Here is a 13,708-nt window from a genome sequence, read left to right as displayed (position 1 = left end):
CACACACACACACACACACACACACACACACACAAACACACTTACAGTCCTTTGATCCACCTCCCCCTCCTGTGAGGTGAAGTCAAGTTGCCGTCTGGTAGCTTTACCATTGGCCCTTCGCAGTGAGACATGCTGGGAAAAGGTGTGGGGGGAGGTAGTGACGTCACATACAGAAAAGGTGCAAACATAAACACATTAATCATGCAAGGAGACAATGCAAAACAAGGCATGCACAAGCAAGGTCAATTTACTGTTATTCTGGTAAAACATCAAAGGAATGTTAGGGTTTAATACAATCTAATATCATCTAAGTGTGCTGTATATACTGCCGATTAGAACAAAGTAATTTTGACTAGTACCTCAGTTTACAGTATTGGACGTACAATGGAAGACTATGGGGCAAGTTCTATTTTTGTTAATAGGATAATTCACCCAAAAATGAAAATTCTGTCTTCATTTACTCAACCTCATAAGACTTTGGCTTATTTTTGGAAAACAAATGAAGAATTTTTTAATATTCTGTCACCATTTTGGTCCATCCACTGAAAGGGCACATGCTTTAACCCAAAGAGCCACAAGTGATTTATTGATTAATATGATGAAAAAATTTAATTTAGGCTATTATTTACATATAAACATTGATCAAAGCACATACATAGAGCACATGAAATGTAGTAAACAGAAGCTCAACTGTATACTTGCTTGACACATGAGATGGACAAATATGATGAGAAAATATTGTATAGTGAAGGTGAGTATGTAGATGACAGAATTTTCATTTTTGGGTGAACTATCTCATTAATGGGCTTGTATATAACTGTAAAGTTTTCAAAACAATCCTTTTTGTGTTAAACACTTCTAGGCAGTTCTAGATTTGCATTACCAATGCAAATCCTGTGGGCGTGAGTGAGTTTGCTCCATCCTTGCACATACTTTGCAAAAATGACTATGTGGTCATGACAGTTTTGACAGATTGTAAGCAATTTCATCACATTAGTTTCACTGTTTGACATGTATAATTCAAGTCTTTTGGCCATACATTAGAAACAGTATGTATTTTAACATTGGCTGTGCTGGACTGCCTAACCAGATAAAATTCTATTTTCATATTTTTACTGTAAACATGCTTTTAATTTGTTTTTACAAATTATTTTCCGATATTGTCAATAGTATTTAATTTTTATTAAAGTGCCCCTATAATGCTATTTTAAAGGTTCCTAATTTTGTTTTGGAGGTTTCCTACAATAGATTTCCATGCATCATAGGTCAAAAAACACTTTAATTTTCTCATAATATACATTGCACATCATCTCATTTCTCAAAAAGTCTAAAAACGGTTCGTTCGAAGATTCAGTCTTTCTAAACGTCTCCTTTCCGTGAGACTACTCTACTCTGATTGGTCAGATGGCCCAGTCTGTTGCGATTGGTCTACCACTTGCAAAGCGTGGCGGAAACAAAATGCCCATTCCCATATCTGAATTTCAGCTCCAGAGGCTTCCTCAGTGCTTGTACACACAGCGATACGAACAATGGTGTTGTTTTTTTCTGCATCAATTCCAGCACAAGTCCTCATCCTTATAAAGTTCATGCAAAGTGAATTTGCAGTGCTGAAAAGTGTCTTCTTGACATGTCAACAACATGAACCAAACTCTACTAGGCCTCAGCTACAACTTCAGTGTTTGAGCGTAGCAGTAGACTTTGTTCATGGGCAGCCAATGAACACCATAGGTTAGCATTATGCAAATTTGTTACATTGTTACGTAGGTATATAACAGGAAGTGAGACTGGAATTGCAGACAACCCATTTCAGCAGTTCAGAATTAATTCTTTCTTTTAGGAGACAATAATTTGATGAGCATTTTGATCTTTGAAACTTTGCAACAGTTATATTACACATTGAATGCACTTTAACTCATTAATCCTCTCCTCCATTGTTTTATTCCATACCATGGGTTTTCAACCTTTACAGACCAATTGACCCAAATTAATTAAAAAAATTGAAATGAAAAATTAATTAAAGGTGCCCTAGAACTTTTTTTAAAAAGATGTAATATAAGTCTAAGGTGTCCCCTGAATGTGTCTGTGAAGTTTCAGCTCAAAATACCCCATAGATTTTTTTTAATTCATGCCTATTTTGGGGCATAATTAGAAATGAGCCGATTCAGGGTGTGTGGCCCATTGAATTTCGTGCTCCACGCCCCAAGAGCTCGCGCTTGCCTTAAACAACATAAAAACAAGTTCAAACAGCTAATATAACCCTCAAAATGGATATTTACAAAGTGTTCGTCATGCAGCATGTCTAATCGCGTAAGTACAGTGTTTATTTTGATGTTTACATTGATTCTGAATGAATTTGAGGCTGTGCTCCGTGGCTAACGGCTAATGCTACACTGTTGGAGAGATTTATAAAGAATAAAGTTGTGTTTATACATTATACAGACTGCAAGTGTTTAAAAATTAAAATAGTGACGGCTCTCTTGTCTCCGTGAATACAGTAAGAAACGATGGTAACTTTAACCACATTTAACAGTACATTATCAACATGCTAACGAAACATTTAGAAAGACAGTTTACAAATATCACTAAAAATATCATGTTATCATGAATCATGTCAGTTATTATTGCTCCATCTGCCATTTTTTGCTATTGTCCTTGCTTGCTTACCTAGTCAGATGATTCAGCTGTGCACATCCAGACGTTCTGCCCTTGTCTAATGCCTAATGACTGTTACGTAACAGTCGGTGTTATGTTGAGAGTCACCTGTTCCTCTGAGGTCTTTTAAACAAATTAGATTTATATAAGAAGGAGGAAACAATGGAGTTTGAGACTCACTGTATGTCTTTTCCATGTACTGAACTCTTGTTATTTAACTATGCCGAGGTAAATTCAATTTCTGAATCTAGGGCACCTTTAAAACAAAATTAAATCTATCTGATAGAACCTTTTCTTCTGAGAGTGAAAAAGATCAGTATAACTTTTAAATAACTTAAAACATTGTCTGCTTTGACAATACATTCCTATGCGTTTTATACTGTATATCTTCATTGCAGCACCTTCACACCGCCCCTGGGTCCACATAACAGTGGTTGTAAATCCTTGTTTCAAATTAATATCGATGACATTACAGAAGCCATCTTATCTGTTGCTCCTACAGAACTTTTTTAGTGTAAGCATACAGTACAACAACAAAGATGTTACAAAAAAACCAAAAAAAAAAAACACATGCATTTAAATGAGTTAGAGTAGCATAGCCATGTAGCATAGCAGGTGTTATTATCACACTGTAATGTTTACAGTGACCATGTACAGCACAATGTCCGTGCCTCTACATGTCATGTAATATTGTTATGCAAGACTGCAGCAGGAGGATTTGTGCACGCATTCTCTTTCACACAGACATGAAATTCTATCACATTGTTCCATCTGTGAATCAGCGCTAGTTTAGATCTAAAACCACAGTATGTATTTATAGTTTGTAAAGTGTCAGGGTCTGTACATCCTGGTACAGATGAGCAATGCTGTGGTTAGAAGAGTGATGTAATAACATCTCTGTTTAATTGGATTGCCTTCCCAGGTTCTGACAGTAGTACTGAAGAACTATAAACTATAACTATAAAAGCTGAGTGTGCCTGCTTTTGAGAAACTGGTTGTATATGAGTGTGTCTAAGAGAAGTATGTGGGAAGCCAAGAGATGACTCAGCTTTAATGATTCTATGGTGAATTCAGTGAAACCTTGATCATCACATTTCCCAAAACCACAATACAGACTTTGCCCTCAACAAAAGAACAAACAACTGCTATGAATAGAACTGTGTGTGTCTGGGTCACAGGGAATGTTGACTGTCCAAGTAAAGAGACCCTCTTTGTTCTCTGTTTTGTGAATAACAGGATAAACATTTTAAATGGTCAATGACTCTGTTTTTTGGTAGCAATTAGACTGACAGTAAGACATTTATTCAAAATAGACTGATGACGAAGAGTAATTCTTTTCCCGTCTGAAGTTGCTCAGACAGGAAAAGAATTTTAAATTTAGAAATTTGTTCTCTTAAAACGCCCACATAACACACCAACATCCACATTAAGAAGCTCCCAAATAATTGCTCTACTGCCAACTCTTTGTACTAAACTAAGTATTAAAGTCAACATGTAATCAAAATGGACCCTATTTAGTTTGATGCACTTTAATTTTCAATGAGTCATCTGCATTATTACATGAAAAACTGATGAAAAACAAAATGTTAGTCATTGTAAGCTTTAATTAAAAAAATATTTTTCTTTTTAAAATATCAATAAGCAGTTTTGTTAAAATAATTTTCCTAAATATTTGCAAAATATTTTTGCAAAAACAAGAACATTATGCTAAACTACTAGAAAACTGATTTAAATCTTTCTTTTCAATCTTCAAATGAGACTTATTCTTCATTATGATATGTGACTGTTTATAACACAAAATTTATAAATGAATTTTAACTCAGAAATCAAATTCTCTTCATAGAAGAAGTGTATACAAATCACTATGTATAAATTGCATATTAATGTTTTTTTTTTTTTTTTTTTATTAATTAAAGGTGCATTCTTTAGCTATCCTTAGCAGTGCTGTTATTTGTGTTCAAGTACAGATATCAAAATGATTAGACGTACTGAATGCACCCAGATCTGAAGAAAGGGAAATGTAAAATGGATTCTGAACCATCTGCAACATTCATCTTGACATTGTACTTGGAATATCTAAACTGGAGTTGTGAGATCAGGCTACACTCTCTGTGGTAAAGGGACCAGGCCTGATTTATACCATTATCCCTGTGCTGACTGACAATACCTCTCTATCCTTTTCTTTTGTGGATATTTCATTTCTGGTGTTGTTCTTCAGATTTAAGCCCCTCACATCTGCTTTCAGTTTTCTCTCTGCTAAGTCTCACTCTGCTGAAACTTCTCTCTGAGGTTCTCACAGTGAGAAGCTCTTCTGTACCTCTGGTCTTCTATGGACACAATGTCATGTTACAATCCAGTTCTTCTTACTTAGAGTCTGAAGTCTAAGTGCCAGCTATGAAATAATTCAAAATGAAAAAGAGTGAAAAAAGATTTAATATCATGTTTGTGTGTGTGTGTGTGTGTGTGTGTGTGTGTGTGTTACCTCTGTGCTAGTCTGGCTTTGGTTCTGATTCTGTGACTGTGCCTCATTCTCCTGCCCTCGAATATCCAAAGAGTCCATGCTGGACGCCGAGGCAGAGTTGACGCTTGACCTGGATGAATGACCGATCGAGCGCACTTCCTGGTCGCTGACCGTACCAACCGATCCTGTACGGCGATGATGTGAGTTAGAAGGCGGGTGTGGGAGAGTAGCAGATGAATGTGAGGAGGAGGATGATGAGGAAGATTCAGAAGTCTGTTTTGCTGCCTCATCCATGCTCAGGGACGCCTTTTCTAGCTGAGCGGTGATGTCATCCAGGGAAAAGTTGGAGGCCAGGGGCCGTGACTGGCTGCTGCCACCACGTACGGTGGAGGCGGGAGAAGCTCGGGTGCTGCTGCTGGTGCTTCCTCCGCTGCTGCCCCCTCCGGTGTGTTTGGTGCTGGCTGAGCGGCCCGTCGGCCTCTGTCTGGATTTGCCGTCTGAGGCCTTGCTTATGGGTTTGCTGAGCTCTTGTTCTATTGAACACAGGTCAGCCATGAGAGCATCCAGGTCCACCGTCTCACCCTGGTTAATGGCTTCTACATGGATAGACAGAGGACAATTTTAATTCAAACATTTGGGGTTGGTAAGATTTTTTGTTTGAAAAAAAGAAATTAATGCTTTAATTCAGCAAGGACATCACAGTAAAGAAACTTATTATGTTACAAAATGTTTCAAATAAATGCTGCCCTTCTGGACTTTCTGTTTATCAAAGAATCCTGAAAAAAAATGTTTTATGGTTTTCACAAAAATATTAAGCAGCACAACTGTTTTCAACATAAGAAGAAATAATAAATGTTTCTTGAGCACCAAATCAGCATATTAGAATGATTTCTGAAGGATTATGTGACATTGGAGTAATAATGCTGAAAATGCAGCTTTTTTTAAAATTGAAATTGATATTTCCTAATATTTCAAATTGACAGTATTTTTAATTAAATGAATCCAGCAGTGGTGAGCATTTAAAAAAATCTTACTGACCCCAAACATTTGAATGGATCTGAAGTATAGCTACAACCATTTTGCTGTTATAACGGTGGTTTTATGATAATCTATGAAAATTGCAGTATGCCCAAACACCACCATATTAGATACATGTGAAGTCATTTTGAGTGATAGAGAATGTTGAGTAAACAGAGGTGGTGTGTGTCTGTGTGTAGTCTAACCATTGATGTTGTACATAGAGAAACGGTAGGAGAAATTGGCAAGGTTTGTTTCTTGTCTGAGAGGAGCTTTCTGTACTTTTTCAGGACGCCCATCATCCAAACTCTACATTAGAGAGAGAGAGAGAGAGAGAGAGAGAGAGAGAGAGAGAGAGAGGTGGGGGAAGGTGAGATTAGGTAAAAAGAGACAGCTAAATCATGAATATAATCATCAATACAATACATCAATACATTAAAATGAAAGTAAAAGTAAATAAAGTAAAGCGGTCAATTAATTAAGGATTGTAATAGAATACTAAATTCTGGTAAAAAAAAATACTTTTATGTTGTGGCGACTAACCAAAAAATAGCTGGAATTAAAGGGTTAGTTCACCCAAAAATGAAAATTCTGTCATTAATTACTCACCCTCATGTCCTTCCAAACCCATAAGACCTTTGTTCATCTTCAAAACACAAAACATAAATTTTTTGATGAAATCCAAGAGCTCTCTGACTCCTCAATAGACAGCAATTTAACCACCCAGAAAAAAAAGCCCAGAAAAGTATTAAAGACATTGTTAAAATAGTCAATGTGACTGCAGTGGTTCAACCTTAATTTTATAAAGCGATGAGAATACTTTTTGTGCGCAAAAACAAAACAAAAATAACTTCTCTTCTGTGTCATTTTCCTACGTTGTTTACGTCCAGCGCTTCCAGGTTCTATATCAGAGCGGTGGCTCGTTATTGGCCGGCTCCTGCATCAGCATCAAGCGCATGCATCATGCTGCTCATGTGTGCAGCTTTTGCCAATACTGAGCCGGCATTCGGACGTAAACGCTGTGCTTACTGCAGCAACTATGTAAGGATAAGGACAGGGAAGAGATGAGATTGTTGAATAAAGTCGTTATTTTTGTTTTTGCACACCAAAAGTATTCTCGTCGCTTCTTAAAATTAAGGTTGAACCACTGCAGTCACGTGAACTGTTTTAACGGGGTCTTTAGTTCCTTTCTGGATCTTGAAAGTGTTGATTATATTGCTGTCTACGGACGAGTCATATTCTTCTCGGATTTCATCAAAAATATCTTAATTTGTGTTCTGAAGATGAACAAAGGTCTTACGGGTGTAGAACGACATGAAGCAGTTGTTGATGGGTTGAATTTAATTTTGATTTTTAATTGTTTCAGCTTATTTTGTCCCATTATTATCTTCCAGCCCCCATTGAAAGTCTGCTAGTTGCCCCCGGGCCCCCTGTTTGCATTGCATTAGATGACGGCAAAGGTAATCTAAATGTAAAAATTGGGGAAATGAGCATGTACAATTCAATATCCAATACTGACCTATACTGAAAAAAAATATATCCACCAATACCTTATATGGTATATGGTACAATTAATATGGTGAACTATTATGCATCCCTAAACAAAACTAATTATATCAATCAAATGAATTGCTCATACTTTCTGAAAAAAGCTACCAAAGTGAAATTAATCCATCATATTCAAGATATAATACATCACAATATCACACTGAGTGTGAGAGCATCACCTGTGTGAGTTTGTCTAGTTCTCCCAACCAGGCACCAAACATCTTGTCCAGATCCTGATCCTCCTTATCACTGTCTTCTTCAGCAGCATGATCCAGCTCATCATCTGATACCTGCTCCATATCTGCTGTAACACACACACAAAAATCACGCCCTCAATTACATGATACAGCCAATGAGGTGTCAACTAGTGTGCCATGTCCACACATACAGAACATCACATATATTACACTCTGTGACAAAGCACACCAAAATATTAAGATTGACTTGTTGGGTTTGATGCGTCTCATCAACACAATTAGGCGTTGATTCAGTTAAAATGTGAACTGAAGGATGACGTACATCACAGGTTGTCATGATGATTGATTTCGTTTCCACTTATGAAACCCAGTGTATGATATTAATTTCTCTCTCCCTCTTTATCCTTATCTCACATCACCATAGCAACCTTTGATTCCTTCTTTTAAATGAGGGTTGTGATGTGACACCTTCCATTCTTCATTTGACACTGCAACCCCTTAGAACAACATCTGTCAGTCTGGCATATTCAAGAATTTTTTTCCCCCCATCATCTTTATATATGTTCTGTCAGACACCTTGAGTGTTAATCTCTGTGTAAAGTAAGTCATCATTTCAAGGTTGCCTTCTGAGAGGGTGTGATGTGGTTGTTATGGTAACCTCAGCTCTGCCTCAAAGACTGGCATGGTTGCTATAGCAACCCTCTCTAGATCTCCCACTATCAGTTTTCACCCCCATCATTGCCATGGCAACCCCTGCTGTATTTTATGATTAAAATTATGTTGATTACTGGATAATGTAATAAAATGATTCAAAGTACTTCTGTGTTATTTATAAGTATTATAAGTGATACTATACTACATCAAGCACACAGACGTGCACATTAGCCCTCACAGATCAACAAAACATGCTAATTTGACTTTGAGATCAACATTAAGGTTTCAAAGGAGTGCAATGAAATCATAATTTAGTTAGTTATAAACACTATAATCAAGGGAATGCTGGGTGTGTTAGTAATGACCTCAATAGAATAGAGGTGTGAGGGTGTAAGGAGATTGTTGCCCTCTAGTGGACAGTAAAGTAACTGCTGTACAGTCACAATTGGGACTCAAACAAAAACACTTGAGTCAGCATGCGTGTAAGCACGTATTAGGCTTTTCATGTTGAGTCAGAGTTGGGTGAATGGATAAACGATGAACTTCACTGAACAACTACCAGATGAGTCACAAACTATGCATAGGCGCAAATTAATGACAGCCAGATTCACTTTCACTATCAGTAGGAGACACCATGATCAAGAGACAATCACTATTACATGGAATATATACTATTACACACATTCTATATTTATTATTACACACAATGAGAGACTGTGGGAACAGACCATATTCTCCATTCTCTCTATCGTTTTCCATCTTTTTCACTTTCTCACTACTCGCATGCTTTATGGGGCCCCGGAGAGCAGAGAGCAGCGCACCTTAACCCTATAATGACCCCTTTCACTCTTTGATCCAACAAGGGTGTGTTTGGACTAATGTATATACCAAGCTTTATTTAAAATATACACTACCGTTCAAAAGTTTAGGAGTAGGTAAGATGTTTTATTGTTTTTGAAAGAAGTTATTTATGCTCACCAAGGCTGTGTTTATTTAATCAAACATGCAGTAAAAAATAATATTGTGAAATATTTTTACTATTTAAAATAACCATTCTATTTTAAAATCGCCCAGAAATCAAAATTTAAGTTTTTTAGCTTTTAGTATGAATATTTTAGCCTTGAGATTATGAATAAGCTGGTGTGTTCCAAAACAATGACAATTCACATTTAGGAGTTGTCTGGCTATCACCAGACCAAGCTCAATTTAAAATTGAACATTGGTCTGTCTGTATGTATTTTCTACTGCACAAGAGGCGTGATCAACAAGCATTATTCACGCAATTGGATAGTCCTTCAACCAATTAGATCAACGATCCGGGTGACGTACTTTGCAGAGCGACGCGAAAACTCCAGACAGGTTTAGTTTGTATTGGTGTGTAGCATTGATCAGCGGTTTGCAGAAGCAGCAATGGCATCGACCGATTTTTGCAGGTTGTGCAAAAAAAAACAACAACATGAAAGTGAGTGGTATTTACACCCACTCGAGCGATTTGTTTGCTAAACTAAAGAAGTCATTCAGCATCGTCGAGAGGTTAAAAGGAATTGGATTGATGGTCGTGCTTGCCGTCACTTCTCTATCGTCATCGTGTTATACCCGCCAATAGCGAGCAAGGTGGATAAGCCAGTCTGTGATTGGTTCCCACAAAAGTGTAACAGAAGCAGTAGAAATGAATGTACGGTTTTCCAGACTGAGTTGCCTGGCGAAATCAAATTGCAGGCAGATCAGGCTGGGTTTACTCAGTCTAATTTAGGAGATATAAGCATTCAAAACTTACAGTCTCTCACTTCCACTAAAATGGATCACAGATTTTCATGACATCACATCGCACTTCAGCTTCTCATCAAATCTTCTGTCCAATCAAATGCTCTCTGGAATCTGAAGTCCCGCCCCCTCCTACACTATAAATGTACGCTGAAGCTGCAGCTTAAATTGATCATTTGTTCACACATTTACTAGTTTCTATATGGTGAATGGCACATAGTGCACTATATAGAGGATAGGGAACGATTCAGACAGTGTAAATATGCTTTCCATTGGCATGAATGAAGTCCGTTTTCACGTTATACTGCCAAAGAGCGGATCATACATGCAATATGGAGTTTAACGGCTCTGGCCGAACTTCTGAACTTCAAAAGTTAAAAAAAGGTGCATTATTTAGAAACCTTTTGTACATTATGTCTTTACTGTTGCTTTTCTACATCTTAGGCCATGTTCACAAAGCACCAGAATATGGTTGTCAGTCCTGTATTTGAGTCCTTGATACGGTTATGTTTACACACAGTTCAGTTATTTACAGGAGTGATAATCGCATTCTATAACTGAACTTATGTTCAAATTTTCATGACTCAGCTGCATTCTCGGAAAACCTGTGATGTCATGGGCTGTTATTCTCAAAAGCATCATGAGCAAAGTTGATACAAACCAATGTTTCTAATGATCTAATTGGGAAATGCAGCCCTGATCAACTAATTGTTAAATGTTCCGCTTTCCCAGTGTTGTGGGTAAAACATTACAAGTAACGAGTTACGAAATCAGATTTCTTTTTCAAGTAACTAAGTAATGCATTACTTTTTCAAATAAGTAATACAAGTTCCTTTCTCACAGCGTTGAGAAATAAAGTGATTATTATTGTAGTTCTAGATTAAATGTGAGCATACATTTACTCATCTCACTTGCATGAAAATATTCAGTATTCCTCAAAATGAATAAAAACAGTGAAATGCAATCTCAGAATTTTATGCAAACCTGTAATAATTAACTATATTGAATTACAAATACAAATATACTTTATGTATTTAATCTCACTTTATTAACCAATGTATTTGCTGCTGACCTTCAATGATCTAATTCAACCATACTAATAAGCAAAAATTTCTTTAGATTAGATTTAGAAATAAGAGTGTTGAACTTCCTTTTCCTGTATCCTATTCTTCAATCCAGAATGGCAGCACAGCTGAAAGGTTTGTTTGAGCTGCGCCCTCTATTATATATGCTTATTCATTTACTTTTGGTGTGAAAGGGCCTCAACATTTGCAAAAATAGAACTTTTTTGTTGTTATTAAAAAAAAAACAAGCAAGCAAGCCCAGACTAGGTGAGAAAAAGTAACACAAAAGTAATGTAACACATTATTTTTCATAAAAAGTAACTAAGTAACACTGTTAGTTACTTTTTTGGGAGTAACGCAATATTGTAATGCATTACTTTTAAAAGTAACTTTCCCCAACACTGTGCTCTCCACCCAGATATAGAAGCTGCTGTAGGCTAAGGAAGATTTGACAGATAAACTCAAGGCTTGATTGAACTTTTGTCATTTCAAAAATGATATGACTTTTCAGTTTTATGGACGCCACCATCTTTGATACAGTATTACTTTGGTCACGGTCACTAAGATTACTGGTAAAAGAATACAGGCTTGACCTCCATTACACTTTCATGCAGACAGTAGGCCTATTCAAGACGCTACTGTAAGTTTCTGTTTGAACAGGAACTCAAAACCTCCAGACTCATAACCTCTATGTAAATGCGTCTATCAATCGCAAAAACTGACACTGTGAACGTAGCCTTACTGACACCAGCATTGAACAGTAGTGTACTTCTAACAAGCTCACTGCAATATACTATTATGGGTAGTTATGTCGTTTAGACCTTGAGTAAAACGACTGTGAGAACGGTTCTCCAGGGGTTCTTGAGATTAGCTTGACACCGTAAATATTGCACCAACCCCATCAAGGTAGCTGCACTAACACACAAACAAAAAACGAACACTGTGAGAGTCAGTATTTGGGTTAGGATAGTCCTGGTGTTTTCTAACAACACAGTCCTGCTGACATCAACTCTAACGGATCTCAGATTGACAGGAGACACTAAACCGAATGTTTTAACCACTACTATTATGAGACGGTTTTAGACACCCCAGGGAGAGCTGCATCTTCCAGGGTTTGCATATTTCAAGTCCAGTGACATGATATAATCAGAGCCAGTCAGACACGTTCTTGTTGGTTCAGGTCAACAATGTGCTTAATTCAGTAGATCGAGTCTTACAAATATATAATTCCAACCCTCCTGCTCGGTCTCACTGCTTTCAGATCAGCAGGATGCTAATGACGGCCTCAGTCACTCTACTGCGAACGGCCACGGTTCAGCATAATCAGTCAAGCACAAAGAGGATAAATAGAAAGAGAGAGAGGGAAATGAGAGGGGAGAGTGCAGGACAAAAAGAGATTTTGCAGAATTATGGAACCGTAGAAAACGGAGAAAAAAAAAATAGGTGGAGATAGAAAAAGAGTGCAGAGGGAAATTAGAGAGGTGTGTTATCTTGGCACCCTGTTGCTTAACAGCTGCTGATTTAAACTAAGCTCTGCTAAGCTCTCTCTCTCTCACTCACAATGGTGATGGTATAAAACAGACATACAATTCATTCTTCGTATTTCATCTGCCACTTCACACAATCTTAAAAAAGAAAAAATGTATGGGTCATTCTATGAAATTATTGCCTTTTATATTTTCGAAGGGTGATATTTATTGAAAGTATATCTGTATAGTAAACTGAATTGTGTCAAAGCATAATGACTGCTGCTCTCCTTATCAAAGTTATGACAGCATTCAGGAATCAACAATATGATTTACCATAAAAAGTAGAATATGTTAAATAAATATGTTTGTGACGGGGTGATGTGGAAGACTTTATTAATCTTGTCTAATTATAAATGTTAATAGAGAGTATAACTTGCTAACATTTGAAACTGGCTCCTCTGAAGATTTAAATGATGTCACTTCCTCATCATCATGTCATTTAAAATGACAGTTCACTGTTACTATAAAATACTAAAATATAGACAGATATTTTAAAATATTTATAATTGATAAAAAAAAAAAAAAAAGTATACATTTATTCCATACTAAGTATACTTTAAATCCATTAACATTTAATGACACATCATTTGATATACTGATATAAAATTATAATTAAACTTTATTTGGAGCAGGCTTTATTGCACAATGTACATTTCTTAACATTATGCCTAAAAGCTATAAATATATATCACTATAAATAAGGATTTTTGTATAATATCTTTAAATGCAATAATGCATAATGTCTTTAAATGCAAGATATTTAAAGTGTACCTAAAGTATACTTGCAATAGTTTCACTTTAACACAATTAAATATACTAAAG

General features: G+C 36.6%; 1 protein-coding gene across 1 annotated transcript in view; it reads right to left on the bottom strand.

The window, feature by feature from the left end:
• Positions 1 to 13,708, bottom strand: part of raph1b (Ras association (RalGDS/AF-6) and pleckstrin homology domains 1b) — a 63,274-nt gene that overhangs the window by 17,712 nt on the left and 31,854 nt on the right. Inside the window, 4 exon segments of the mRNA XM_048197086.1 lie at positions 46 to 132; positions 5,135 to 5,709; positions 6,337 to 6,439; positions 7,858 to 7,982. Of these exon segments, the coding sequence (XP_048053043.1) occupies positions 46 to 132; positions 5,135 to 5,709; positions 6,337 to 6,439; positions 7,858 to 7,977 (885 nt within the window). The 5' untranslated portion in view covers positions 7,978 to 7,982.

Source organism: Megalobrama amblycephala, linkage group LG7 (genome assembly GCF_018812025.1).
Source record: "Megalobrama amblycephala isolate DHTTF-2021 linkage group LG7, ASM1881202v1, whole genome shotgun sequence".
Taxonomy (NCBI): Eukaryota; Metazoa; Chordata; class Actinopteri; order Cypriniformes; family Xenocyprididae; genus Megalobrama; species Megalobrama amblycephala.
This window is presented reverse-complemented; position numbering and strand designations above follow the sequence as displayed.